The sequence below is a fragment of the Oryza brachyantha genome, chromosome 10 (genome assembly GCF_000231095.2).
Source record: "Oryza brachyantha chromosome 10, ObraRS2, whole genome shotgun sequence".
NCBI lineage: Eukaryota > Viridiplantae > Streptophyta > Magnoliopsida > Poales > Poaceae > Oryza > Oryza brachyantha.
The window spans coordinates 10,569,544-10,584,751 of NC_023172.2; the positions used below are offsets into that span (position 1 = coordinate 10,569,544).

General features: G+C 38.4%; 2 protein-coding genes across 2 annotated transcripts; both read left to right on the forward strand.

Moving 5' to 3' along the window:
* The first annotated feature begins 41 nt into the window (after window positions 1–41).
* Window positions 42–4,315, forward strand: LOC102702412 (translin). Its single transcript, XM_015841718.2, has 7 exons — window positions 42–455; window positions 574–670; window positions 767–882; window positions 966–1,010; window positions 1,417–1,442; window positions 3,488–3,623; window positions 3,795–4,315. Exons 1-7 carry the CDS (start codon window positions 80–82, stop codon window positions 3,887–3,889), a joined length of 891 nt encoding a protein of 296 aa, XP_015697204.2. The 5' UTR covers window positions 42–79; the 3' UTR covers window positions 3,890–4,315.
* Window positions 4,316–7,661: 3,346 nt separating this feature from the next.
* LOC102701027 lies at window positions 7,662–14,972 on the forward strand. Its single transcript, XM_040528003.1, has 8 exons — window positions 7,662–7,740; window positions 8,137–8,393; window positions 11,028–11,159; window positions 11,499–11,573; window positions 11,841–11,908; window positions 13,913–14,095; window positions 14,195–14,251; window positions 14,647–14,972. Exons 2-8 carry the CDS (start codon window positions 8,174–8,176, stop codon window positions 14,749–14,751), a joined length of 840 nt encoding a protein of 279 aa, XP_040383937.1. The 5' UTR covers window positions 7,662–7,740; window positions 8,137–8,173; the 3' UTR covers window positions 14,752–14,972.
* The last annotated feature ends 236 nt before the right edge of the window (window positions 14,973–15,208 follow it).

The window sequence follows — 15,208 nt, forward strand, 5'->3', positions numbered from 1 at the left end:
CGAGAGACCGGAGACACGTCGCTCGTCTCTCCAGCTTCGCCGCCTCGCACAAAACACCTCAAAACCCCTCTCCGCCGCGATGAGACCCGCAGCCACCGCCACCGCCACCGCCGCGCTTCGACTCCGAGCCTCCTTCCTCTCCACTCCTCCTCCTCCTCCTCCCGCCGCCGCCGCCGCGGTTTCCAGGTTCCTTCCTCGCCACTCCACCTTCCTCCTCCCGCTGCGCCGCCTCTGCTCGTCCGCCCCCGCCCCTCCCCGTCGCGACGCGGCAGCCGCCTCCGGCCGCTCCGAGGCGTCCCCCGTCATGGACGCGCAGTTCGAGTCCTTCCGCGCGCAGCTCGACGAGTCGTCCACCCTCCGCGACCGCATCCGCGCCGTCGTCTCCGAGGTCGAGTCCGCCTCCCGCCTCGCCTCCGCCGCGCTCCTCCTCGTCCACCAGCCCGTCCCCCTCGCAGGTTCCGGTTCCTCCCCCATTTCGCCCACTAGGGTTTTGTCACTTCCTTCCTGGTGATTGGCCTCGTTGCTGATTCCGCAGTGGTCTCCTCTCCCCTCTTCCCCCTCTCGTGTGTGTAGATGTGCTCGGGAAGGCGAAGGCGCAGGTGGAGGTGATCAATGGGCTCTACTCGCAGCTCGCGGAGATCCTCAAGGAGTGCCCGGGCCAGTACTACAGGTGACCCTTCGTCTCCTCCTTTTTCGAGGATGCTGGGGGTAGGATTTCGCGGGAATTGCTCAATGCCTCATTGTGCTTGTGGGATTTGTTGGTTAGGTACCACGGTGATTGGAGGAGCGAGACGCAGGCGGTGGTCTCGATGCTCGCGTTCATGCACTGGCTTGAGACTGGCGGCCTCCTCATGCACGCCGAGGCCCAGGAGAAGCTAGGATGTATGGCATGAACTGTGATGGTGGTGCGGTGTATACTTGTATGTGATGAATCTGATGGTGTTTTCTGTCTTTACTCTTTGCAGTGAGCTCGGGGGAGTTTGGTCTGGATGTTGAAGATTACCTTACTGGTTAGTTTCCTATATGCTATCTTCTCTTATCATTGCTTTCTGGGTTGGATGTTATTCATGGAATCTACTGGTCAATGGTCATAGTTATTGGGCAAATGTCTCTCTCACGAGCTATACAGCACAATTGGTTAATGGGGAAAAACCGGGCCAGGACTATACAAGGGAAATAGAATGGGAGTTAATCTCTCCTTTTGAATAGGAATTGGTTTTTAATTATTATGCAGAAAGCTTCATTTAGCATGTTATTGGTATTGAAAACTATGCGGTACACAATTGCTAAAAATATCAGAACCTGCTTGTGTCGAAAAACTAATTTGCTTCAATATTTATTATACTCATGTTTGGTGAGACATGTTGTGTGGAAATTTCACTGCCTGCTCACATGAAGAATTTGTTTGCATTGCAGGATTGTGCTTCATGTCCAATGATTTTGTAAGTTCATCACCAACTATTTTTTTTTGCTTACTTCCGCACATTGTTCTTGTAATTCTATCTTTCAGTAACAGGTTACCTTTTCATTGCCCATGCATCGGGAAAGAATAATAAGTTTGACTAGTCGGCATAGTGCCAAAGGTTTGTTTACTTGGTGTTATAAAATACCAGTTCATATCCAACATGAGAGAATGCTGCATTTGACTTTGATCAGATAATCTGAGAACCAGATCATATATCGAAAATGATCAATCGATATATACAACTTTGGATAGCTTAAGTGCCTAATCATTTTATCCTTTGCTTGTTGTATAGGATCACAATCATTTTAAGCTGGTCATTGCATCTTGGTACTTTTATGGTAGATAGGCCTCTTGGCACCTTTTTTCTTTTGTGTGTGGAAAATCATTTGTTCTCCAACCATGCATTAGCCGTTAGACGAGCTATTAAGGAGTTGGGTGGAATTAAACAAGGGATGGTTGTGATTGGTTAAGATGAGGAAGTAGGTGGAGAAATTAAATGGGGGATGGTGGTAATTGCTTGAGATGAGGGAGTATGTGGGGGAAGTCGCTATATCTTGGGACGAATTTTGAATGGTAGAAGTTGCTATATTTTGGGATGGAGGGAGCGATAGATGTTTATCTTGATTATTGACTTCATACGAATACTAAAAGTGTAAATACAATGTATAGTACTGGTGCAGTTGTGTAAGTTCGGATTGATCAAAATTGGTAACACTGGCCTCATCGTTTCACTTATGCTTATAAGGAAAAAAATGAATTTCAGAACTTAATTTTGAAGTTAGTTTTGTGGTTTTTTCACCTTAGTCTATTACAACATTTGCTTTTGAATATCTACAGACACGTGTATAAAAGTTTTACCCACAAATTATTCGCTTATGCTTTTGCTTGATAAAGTTTAACTATTGTCATGTGATCTGGTTGAACTGTGCTCTGGTTTCAAGGATGATTTTAAAAAATTATGTTTCTTTTTAGTTTTTTCTGGTTGGCTGCTAGCTGATAATGTATGGACATTGAAAATAAACATTGATGTGTGGGTTCTTGATACTTTTCAGTTCACAATTATAACTTCGAGTTTTCTACTTAGTATGTAAAGAATAGAGAACATTATGGTTGCAACTTTATTACTGCAAATGGATATTGGTTATGCAATTCCATGACATTGATGTACTGCATGTTTGCGAGGCCTGTGAATTACCACAAGTTAGATACAATAAAGTAAACAGAGTATTTCCAAGAATAAGGAAACGACAATGCATTTCTTGGATGAAATTGATGGTTACCAATTTTTTCTTGCATATTTCTTGCTTCGAAAACAAAAAAGATCAGTCATACGAGTATATGACTGTTATGCCAAATCCATAATTTGTGAATTCTGATTTGTACTTTTGATTGAAATGCTTCCTAGATTTGTTGATTTTGTTCTGTCAAATCTTATATTATATCCTAGCATCCCACACATCCTCCTTTTGAATTTTCGTCATGTAGTTGTATTCTACACTGATTTTTCTTGTTTAAAGTTTCAAATGCTAGTTGACATCAAGAGTGGAACAAATGAATATAGTAATGTCTTTTTTCCTTTTGAGGTGATATAACACTTTTTCTTGCGAGACACAACAACAGGCCTATAACACTAAATATTTAAACTTGGTGAATGTTGAATTATACATTCATTCATTTTATGTACCTACAAACTAATCTCTACCTGCATGCAAAAGAAACACATGTAAAATTGTAAATATAGTCACCAATCATTTAAACTTGGTCAGTTGTACCAGACCGATGTCTGTATGGTGTACTTATAGATGACCCTGTGTGTGCCAAGCATATCTGTGAACTTTGCAATTTGCATGATGCTGTCTGTTTTTCTAACTGAATGTTTTATAATGTGTATGGTTTTGCCAGATTAGATTTATGTAATACATTACTACGTATAATGCTGGAGGGAGTATTACATGAATATAATGCTTAATCGCCAGGATGTGGTATTAAATTATTAATGACTGCTTGATGGGTTTTCTACAGCCTAGATATGTAGTGAATCGTGTCACTGCTGGAGACTATGACTGTCCAAGAAAGGTGTTGACATTTTTGACAGATCTTCATGCTTCATTTAGGATGCTGAACCTGCGAAATGACTTCTTGCGTAAGAAATTTGATGGTGAGTTTTGTGCATTCTGCTCTTGCCATAACAGTAACTGTGTAACTGTCAAGTAGTAATTATTGGGCATCACATGATAAATTGACTCACTCTTGCTATTTACTTGGAGCATTACTTTTATCATGGTATTCCTTGTGATGCTGTTCTCACTTTTTGTACTTTGTTTTGCAGGGATGAAGTATGATTTGAGAAGGGTAGAGGAGGTTTATTATGATGTGAAAATTAGAGGACTTGTACCAGGGGAGTCCAAGCAAGAGGCAGCTTAGGAGGTGTATTATGCCGCGTGGTTTGGCATTTGAGACTCATCATGTGTTCTCCTGACCCCCTGGCTAAACTCATCTGGATTTTCTAATGCTGACTGGCTTACTGCAGTATTGCTTTTAAGGTGCTGCAAAATTTATCCGAACCCTGCTAAAAATAGGCACGCACATGACAAATATATTCAGAACTGTTCTAATGAAAAAGATCGATCTGGACTAGCGATTAGTTTGTGATCATGGCGACCGACTGATAGCCAATGCAAAAGATTGCTAGACAACTTTTCTGCAGCTCTTGAAGAGAGTCTCGAAGGACTATACTTAGGTTCTGAATTTGCACCATCTTACATTATGTTTGTGGTGTTGAGTTATCGAGATATAAGGATCAGATCCTCAGTAATGCTTTTGCATTAGTGATATGTCAGTACAATAGCACGTGGGGTTTACATGCTAGTGAGCAAGTATCGCATCCACATTACTGCGAAGGATCCTATTTCATCGAAAGATCAAATGGATGAAAAGGTGTCGACCTCTGAGAGAATTTAGTAAACACTCCGTTTTAAAATTTATAAGCACAGTTAAGGAGAGGGGTAAAATCAAGTAGCGGATGGTGGTCGAGATTAAGCACTAGATGATAAAATTCAACAAGAGATGGTTTTAGATTGGTTGAGTTGAGTTAAGAAAGTTGGTGGAGATATTATTATATTCCAGGATAAATTCTAAGCATTAAATATTGCTATACTTGAGACAGAGTGACTATAATCGTGAAATTGGGAGTGACATGTAGGGCCAAGGTTTACATCTCGAACCATGTTTCAAATTGGAAGCGATTGAGTTGTCCCAGCTTTAGAATTTCGAGGGAGCTGCAAGGTATGAATGTGCAATTTCAAGATCAAAACAAATCTCATCTTATGGTTAGCAGATCCATATACTTCCTCCTTATTTAAATACATTATATTGTTGACTTAATTATTTTGCCAAACTTTATAAACCATTGGTAGCTTAAGGGTGAGATCGGGAGCGATGGAAGAAGAAAAAGATCACACTAAACAAGATATGTAATTAGTGAATGATAAATTAAATACTCTCTTCATTTCATAATAGAAGATTTTTTAGTCTTGTCTAGAGTCATATAAATGCTAATAAATCTGAACATATGCATTACCAATTATTTGGCTTTAAACCAAACTATCATATTTACCATTCAAACTACCAAAAAAATTCATATGACCCTTACCTAATTAAAGTAGCAGTAGAGAGTAGAGACACCTCTTTGTTGATTTTCTTTTCTGCGTATACTTGCTATTAGGTAGGAAGCTTCATGGAAGTTGCTTCATACCTCATAGGACACACTACATGTTCCTATAGGCATATAGCTAGTGTGTACAACAAGGAATACCAAATTAAGGCAAAACATATTATGAACAAATACTAGTAGATGGGAGAAGATGATAGTGTCACATACTCATGGATGTGTCAGCTATTACATAGGTCAAGGCCAAGTCAAGCCATCTACCAAAGTAAAAAAGGTAGTGAAACAGACATACACATCATCAAGTCATTATGCACGCACTGCATTTGCATAAGCCAGCGATCACATGGATCAAGACCAATTCAAGCCATCTAGGGGATGTTTAGTTGGTAAAATGAAATTTTTGTATGTTACATAAGACGTTTGACCGGATATCAGAAGAGGTTTTGGTACATAAATGAAAAAACGAATTTTATGGCTGGCCTGTAAACCGCGAGACGAATCTTTTGAGTCTAATTAATCCGTCATTAGCGCATGTTGGTTACTATAGCACTTATGGCTAATCACGTACTAATTAGGCTCAAAAAATTCGTCTCACGATTTCTTACATAACTGTGTAATTAGTTTTTCGTTTTATCTACGTTTAATACTCTATTTAGGTGTCTAAAGATTCGATGTATTATTTTTGGGTGAAAATTTTTAGGAACTAAACAGCCCCATAGCAAAAAAAGAAAAACATCAATTAAAACAAGACATTGGATTTACAGTTCTTTTGTGCGTACATGCCCCATGGTTGAGCTGTAGCTGCAACGCGTTTGCTCCTGATATTCTGCCTAGTTCCGTGTGATCTCTTGTTACATTGGAGCAAGTATAGTAAGAAGATGTCTGCGTGGACAAGAGAAGAGGGGAGAAAAGAGATTGAGGCCGCATTCGGCAGCCCCCCGCTAGTTAATTTATCTGTCTCGTTTTTTCTTCTTAAACTGCTAAACGGTGTATTTTTTTAAAACTTTTTTATAGAAAAATTATTTAAAAAATCATATTATTTTTTATATTTTTAATAATTAATAATTAATTAATCATGTACTAATCTATTACTATGTTTTCTGTGCCATCTGTGCCATGTCATACGTTAACTTATATAAGCAACGAACACGACCTGAGTGGGCTGCATTCTTTGTATTGATGAGGATGAAGATGAAAAATTTTAGGATTTTTGTGATATCTATTTAACGATATGAGTTATAGAATTAACCGCTACAAAGTTAAAAAATATTATATATGTATATGAGATAATGCACTTTTATATATAATATTTTTTTAAAAAATACACCATTAAAAGTAGATCGGAAAGCGACCGTGCAAATATTGAGGAAAAATCTGTGTAAAAGAACACAAAATCATAGACATCAACACACGAGCTCTAGGAAAATATGATACACCACTAATACATTAATACATGTTATAGGTCACTATGTGTAAATATGAGTACGAGGGTGTGGTTGAAAATATATTAATAAAATATATATTTTGTTTATTGTATGAGGAGCTAACCATTATACAGCCCTATCTTTTGTTTTTGGATATACTTATAACATAAAATTTAATTTTTAACCTTAAATTTAGAGCTAATTTTGGATTTTTTACCAAAGTTTATTTTTTAGTTTGGCTTTTATAAATATGTATATAAAAGTTTTATTTATAAATTATTTTCTATTTACAAATATGTTGTTTGTCATGTTTTTACAACCCTAAAGATGACCCTCCTATGCTCTACTTATATAGCTAGGTCTACTTATATAGCTAGGTCGTGTTCAGCAGCTAGATAAGTTATCTTATCTCTCTCATTTTTCACGCGCACGTTTTCCAAACTGTTAAACTGTGTATTTTTTGCAAAAAATATATTACTCTATTTCATATTTTTTTAATAATTAATAATTAATTAATCATGTACTAATTCATTGCTACGTTTCCGCACGGGATAAGTTAAATTATCTCCCTCCGTAGCGAACGCGGCATAGTTTTGTACGATATGGCATATGTGTGTAACTAGCCGTTGACTATAACTATTATTAATATTTTACACCATTTCAAAAATATAGTTAACTAGCAAGTTTTTGAGATTAATGGTTATAATTCAAGATCAAAATAACAAATCATTAAAGTTTAAAACTAAGTAGTTGAAGCGATATTTAAAACAAATTTAAATTCTAAAAATTAATTATGCTTTAAGAAAAATTAAAATTAATGTTCAAAATATAATATCAAAAACCGGTATAGGTCTTTGAAAATAGGGACAATAAACCGACGACATGGACGTCTGGCGGGTATATTAAATCCGACCGTGGGAGGCCGTGGCGTCCGACGGGGCCGGGGACTCCTCGTCTGCTCTCTTCCCACCCCGGCCAGCGTCAGCACGCCTCATCGCGCTGCTTATTTATACCCGCGAGCTCGCGTGAGCTCTTCTCCGAAACCGAGCTCTCTCTCCACTCCAGTCCTCCCTCTCCCGGCGTGAACCCCCGGCCGCATTTCCTCGCCGATCTGCCGCTCGTCGCTCACGCCGCCGCCGGCGCTCACGCGGTGAAAGGGGATCGCTCGATCGATCGACCGGGTGATTTTTCTTTTTCTCTTTCTCTGATCTTTTCCCCCACGGTATCTGTTCATTTGTGGTTTGCTTTGCTGTTCGCTCTTGTTTCCACTTGTGGAAACCTACACTCCCAGCTCTCGGCTTTACTAATGGGGAGAGGTGAAAATGATTCTTTTTTTTTCTTTAGGTAGCCGCTGCTTCTCGTTGATTCGATGGGATGACGGGTAAAACGTAAACGAAAAATAATTTATAAATAAGCCCCGTATACACGTATTCTTATTAATTTAAAAGTTCTGGTTAAAAAATAAACTTCTATGGAAAAAAATCCTAAAACTCAGATGGAGATGGATGAGGGTTGCCACTTTTGTCACACAGTGGTGAAAAAGATTAAGTCTTTTCTTCGTCTTTCTGCATTTGCAGCCTTGAAGCAGGGTAGCTAGCTCCTCACTTGGCGGCCATGGAGCAGAACATTGCTTCAGCTGGGTGGAGGAAGAGGAGACCTGAGGAGGGCGAGCCGGAGTGGGAGACGATGCACTTGGCGGCGGTTGATGCGCTCCTTCTGCCGGATCCTCGCCGCTACTGGGACGATCCTTCTGCTGCTGCTGCCGCTGGTTTTCTTCCTCAAAGCAAGGCAAGAAACCATCGCTCCCCTCCTACGAATATTGCTTTTACTGTGTGTAGTGCTATCTCTAATTTATGATATAAGAGTTTATAGCATTTGTTATATTTATATGAATGATAATAAATTTATTTATACGTATAAAAATATATATATTTATTAATAGATAAATTCAAACATAGTTAAAACATATTATTATATAAAATGGAGATAAAAGATAGAAAGGGTAGTACATGGCGACTCCCTCGGAGACACACCTCTTGATCCTGTACGGATTTGCTTAAGGTGGCTTGCGTGCACTGTCATTGGTGAACGCACAACAAAAAAAATTGTGGATGCTGGTGAAACAAATCCAGCATGCGATTGTGATTACTATGGGTTGCTCATATATGTTTTGCTGTGATGCTCCTGAGATTGGAGCTTCTGATCACTGCATCACATCAGTGATAAAGGAGCCAGCCAGCCAATAAAAATGTTTTCGCTAACACTTATATTTGATAAAACTTTCTGTCGCATATTGCGGCCGCTTTCGCCGTACGGTATCTTAATTATTAATTATAAAAAATATAAATAGATTAATATGATATTTTAAATAATTTTTTATTAAAAATTTCGTAAAAAACATTGTTTAACAGTTTGGGAAATATGCTCGTGGAAAACAAGATAATCTGGTTAGAAAGGGGAGAGAAAGAACGCAGCCTGCGCCTGTCCCAAAACAAATAAGCTTTGTAGAGTTCCAATACAAGACTAGCGGGGAAAGAAAAAAAAGACTAAAATATCTATTATTAATGTTGGTAGGGAGGTAGAAGGATATTGTAAAAGAAAAAAAAGACTAAAATACCCCTCATTAATATGAAATTACCGTTGATTGGTAAGTAGACAAAGATACAACTTCTTTATTTAGATAAAACTTTAAACTCTAAAAGTTGTTTTGTTGATAAAGCAACAACTTCTTATTTATCTAAGATAGCACATGTTAACCTCTTCTATATTTAGGGCTGGATAACGACCCAGCTCGGCTCGGCTCGGCTCAGCTCGGTCCAGCTCGTTAAGATAACGAGCTGGCTTGGCTCGGCTTGTTATCGTAACGAGCTAAAAACCCAGCTCGGCTTGACTCGTTATAAAGCTCGAGCTGACTCGTTAGGCTCGTGAGCCATGCATAAAAAGTTAATCTAAATAATTTTTCAATAGGTTATACGAGCAAATTTTTATTTCAAACATGCAAATCATATGAAATTGTATTTAAATATTAAAGTTTGAACCAACAAATCACATGATGAACCTATGAAGTACTGAACACATGCATTTCAGGGTGAAATCAATGAACGCCGATGAATTTTGTGTCTTTGGTCTAGCTCGTTAGTCTTGCAAGCAGCTCACGAGCCAGCTCGAGCTGGCTCGTTATCTCTAACGAGCTAAAATGCTAGCAAACTAAAACAAGCCGGGTCGAGCCGAGCCGAATTTATCACGAATCGAGCGAGCTAACGAGTCACGAGTTTTCTATCCACCCCTATCTATATTTGTGGAAACCCATGGATGTGCCTACCTCTAAGGCCATTTCCACTGCGGGGACATGGCGAGTGGTCTTAACTCGCCATGTCCCCCGTCATCCACCATGGAGGAGGAAGAGGGTCGCGAGGGACACGTCGCAGGTCCACACCGGGGAGCCCGTCTCTATGCCGCTGTCGTCTAGATCTGGAGGCTGCCGCGCTCATCCTTGTGCCATCGTCGAGCAGTCTTCGTCGTGTCGTGGAGGCCACCGCGCTCATCCCCCGCCACCGCCGAGCTCATCCTCCTGCCGCTGTCGCCGAGCCGTGGATGCCATCGTGCTCATCCTACCGCCGCGAGAGAGGAGGGTGCGGTCTGCGGTGGAGGGGAGAGGGAGGCGTTGGTGGGTGGAAAAGTCGAGCAGCCAGCTGACACCCTAGGCCCACCTAAGAATACATGCAATGTGGGGAGTGATCTCAAGGCTGTTAATCCACTATGGACTACGGGACCACTTGTTGAGGTTTTTTGCGTCGTGAATGGCCTAATCACGCAAGCCCATGTAGCTAGATTTCTGCGTGGAGATGCAGCAGAGGTGCAGCACGTTGGCTCTGTGCCTGTACTAGGGCCTGACCGACTGGGCTGATCTATGTCCAACCTTTCGAACTGAAACAAACCACAAAATAAATTCGTTATATACAGGGGCCATCAAGAACGACCAAATTCTTACATATTTTGCTTTTAAAACTACCAGATTTTTTATTTTTTTGTTGCGGCTAAAATATAATAACTTTGGTGAAAGTACTTCATACATAGATGTAATATTATTGGAAGTATATGCATAACTTTTTAGATTTTTTTGACATTATTAGTTGGTGTTTAAGGTGTATATATAAAAAACTTATGTATATAGGCGGTATGGATCTAACCAACATACTAGAGGGTCTAAATAAGCTTGATAGAATTTCATTCTTTTCTATTAGTATTTGGTATAAAATTTTAGGGAGGGTTTAGTATAGACATCCAAGGTCCTAACGGAGGTCGTGGGCCCCACCGCTCCCATCGTAGACCAGCCCTGCATATAGGAAACTTTTCTTTAGTGGTATTTGAAGCACATTTTTGCCGAGTGTTCAGTAGTATTTGAAGCAATTTTTGTCCAGGATCAACATATTATGATTATATGCACTATTATTTTGATGTTATCAAGTGTTTATTTATATACTGATATTTTTTTCTTCATTGCAGATGGAGGACATATTTTATCCAGCCCATGAGCCTGACATCCTACAGTTGTTACATGGGCCTCGAGATGAAAGAGACCTAAGCAAATGTTTGGCAGGTATTATGTTTAGGAAGCATTGCCTATTTTCAAACTTTACACGTGCCAAACAGATCGATACAACTTTCTTAGGCCATTCTCAATGTAAGTTTCGTTGACACGATTATCTAGAGTAACGTGTCATCTAAAAATATTTGAAACTAGGATAAAATATCTCTCTCAATGCATAGTTTTATCTATTATTGTTTTCTAGGTTAAATGCAAGACACAAGCTATTTAGGTAATGGTACATACGTGGTTTCATCTCTCTTTATTTAATACATTGTCACATCATCAAAAATGTTTATATGACAGCCTATTTATTGCGCATAAAACTTCCACTGAGACTGGCCTTAGCAGGTGAAGCTTGTTCGCTCACTATGAGAGACCACGTGACAGTCCAAGCATCTCCAGACCCTATACTAAATCTTCTAGGTATGGTTAATATACACTACATGGGTTCTTGCATTCATTTCCTGACATTTTGTTTTGGGGCTTTTGCAAATTTGCCATGCTTTTTTAAAAAAATTGTAAGGATGACACTTGAACAACAATTCTAGTGCCATTTTTACAATTTTGTAATGATAGTTTTACAATAACATTTTAAACCAGTGGCAAATTTGTAATTGCCCTTTTGTTTTTGTTATTGTCTAGCGAATTTTTTTCACAAAATGGACTCACTGAGACAAACTAATGCTTCAGATTTCATACCTAAGGATGGGAGAAGATGTGGCATGCGACGTGCTCGCAAGAGAAAGATATTTCCACTGGTAAGAAAAATGTTTGTATAAAAATACAAATATTCTACAGGAGAACCAAAGAAATATAATTAGCCGTGGAACGCCGTAGAGACATGAATTGACTCTAGAACACTGCAAAATATGAGTAATTATTTGATAGACATTTTTATATTATTTTATTTTTCATAACTAGATGTAGATGTAGAGAGAAACATTATATATATACACACATATAACCCACAGTGGCAATGGCTATTTTTCTTAGGGAATGGGCATTGTATGTATGTGTCAACCACAGGTGGGCTCAAACCATTTCACTTGGGTGAACTTTGACTAAGGTTGTTTTCAACCTCAGGACTAGGCACATGGCAATGAGAAGCACAGTGGGTCATGGCTAGGACGGGGCGAGGGTGATAGGCACCCTCCAAGGGGGTGGCTTGGGTTGCGGCAACCTCTTGCCGGTTGTGGTTGGGCAGAAGTAGCATTGGAGGGTACATCCATAGCTATCTCTGTCAACATAGTACTTCCTCCGTTCTAAAATATATTTTGTTTGACTTTAACCTTAAGTTTGACCACTAGTCTTATTTAAAAAATTTATGCAAAAATAAACAAATTTAAATCATTTTTAAAGAACTTTTATTAATAAAGCAAACCACAACAAAAAAAATGATATTTTGCACAAATGTTTGAATAAGACGAGTGGTCAAACTTAGAGTCAAAAAAGTTAAACGAATTGGGGGGGGGGGGGCAGCAGGGGCCACGGCCCCTCCCAATTAAAAAAAAAATCCTTTTTCATTTGTAGGTTCATCTTATTCTTATTTTGTCATTTTGAGCTGCAATCATAGAGCTAGCATTTTCTGCAATGAAACTCAGCAAGAGTGGGCTACGGAACAAAATGGAAGATATATTTTTAAGAGATTGTTTGGTACTTTATATATTGAGAGAGATTATAACGAAGGTGACGACAGATTCGACTATCAATGATTTTTAATACGGTGAAGAATCGTGTAGTAAAATTTAAATGGACATGTAAGATATATTGATCACTTTTTGGAAATTTTGCACTTTTATGTATTGGCATTGCATGAAAAATTAGGATACATTATCAAAATTTTGAACTATCAAATATTTATCTGGCCGACTGCTTCCCGTGATTTCTTCCAGCTCGGCCACTATAGATTCTAGGTAAGTAGATGAAGCTTAGGGCACATGGGCTCACCGTGCAAGCAGCAGACAATGGAGTTGAATGGGAAATAAATTTTCTGGTGAAGTAGGAGCCGGAATATGCGCTTACCATGATTTTCATGAAATAAATTTGAATGAGAAATGATTGATGAGACACATAAAATTATTAATAATGCTAGAAGTGTTTATATTATATTATAATATGGGAGTGGGAAGTAATCCCATATTATAAGACTTTCTGATTTTGTCTTGATTCATTAATAAATTAATGTATATGTTCCATATATTCGTCTAGATTCATTAATATTCATATGAATATTGGTAAAACTAAAAAGTTTTATAATGTGAAACAAAAGGGAACATTATTTTTTTGTGTGACTTGTATTATCTTTAAAAATGGCAGTTTTATCATCCTTTAAAAAGTCCTATAGTTACCAAATTTTATAAAAGGAAATATTATACATCCAATTATTTTTCAATAATGGTAAAATTATTCTATTAAAAAACTTTAAGCATAACCTATATTTTGCTGTGTTTACACTATTTTTCTATAAGACGTATGGTCAAATATCATGTGGAAGAGTTAACTCTATCATGTATTTGAAAAGGAGGGAGTACAAGAAATATACTATTCGATTTCAACGCTATGAAAACCATTGTTGAAACCGGATTGTATCGTACTTAGGCCAATGGGTGCTCTTAGATATTAACCCATTCGATCGGTTAACAAAGAACTCTAATCGTGGAGTCTTATGTTTTCCATTATACCATCCTTGAGTTTGATTAATTCGATCTATTATCACCCATGAATGGATAGTGTTTTTATAACAATTTCTTTTATTTTCACAGAAATCCCTTTGCTCTAAACCTGCTAGAGGAAAAAGACATTGTCAAAGAAAAAATAATGCTCACTGGACATTGAATGAAGTGGCCAAGTTAGTAAAAGGCATTTCAAAGTATGGGGTTTCACGGTGGACTAAGCTGAAGAGGGACTACTTTCCGGAATCTCTTCGAACGGCTGTTCATTTGAAGGTATAATGTCTTATATTACTCATTCTTATTTGTGATATACTGCACCGAAAAAAAATCATGTGTTGTCCAATATTAGTTTCATATTGTTTCATGATCTAGGATAAATGGAGGAATTTATTGAAAGCTTGTGGGATCAACATCACCTCTAGAAAAAAGGTACTACACCCGTTTCATATTGTAAGGCTTTCCAGTCTTGTCTAAATTCATCAATTAATGCAATGATGGATTTAGTCAATGATATTAGAGGGGTCTGAACAAGTTAGATAGAGTTTCAGCCTCATTTCTATTGATCTTACCATAAATTTTACGGGGGTATTCGTGGGAGCTCTAATGGCTTTAACAGAGGTAGCAGGGGCTCGAGCCCATTGCCCCATGCCAAATCCGCCCCTAAATTGATGAATGTATATAGTTTATATATATATATATATATAAATCAGGGTAAGACTAGAGAGTCTTATATTGTGAAACGGAGTGAGTAATTATGTTTTTCTGGAATTCATTCTTGGAGCACCGCAGGATTCATTGTCTGACGTTTCTCTAACTTGCACCAGGGAAAGACACAAAAGACAATGCTGCGGCCTCTGGATACGCGGTTAATTGAACAGATCAAGCAGGTAGCATCTAAACACCCTTACCCAAGGCCAAAGTACTCCTAAGAACCGTTACTATTTGGGGTTCTAAGTGCTAGAAAAGAGTTAGCAACAGGTAGAAAATTCATTATTTTTGGAATACAAAGCAAAAGGTCAGTGCATAGAGGGTGATGAATAGTAGAGTAGATTTTAGTGCAGGACAATCAAGAGGGGAGCCGTTTATCCCCTCCCTAATGTTTACATTGTCAGCTTCGTTTGTAATTTCGTAGTGAACTGTAAATATTTACTCCCTCATTTTAATACAGTAAGTATTATATCTAGATTTATTAGTATCCATATAATTTTAGGTAATACTAAAAAGTTTTAAATTATGAAATAGAGGTAGTACTTGACCTTTTGACCTTTTACTACAAATTCATTTGTTTGCTCCATATAAATTTTTTCATACAACTCTCCATTAAGAAAAGTTGTCTTATTGTCCATTTGATAAACGAGAAGACCATGTGAGATGGCCAAAGAGGCC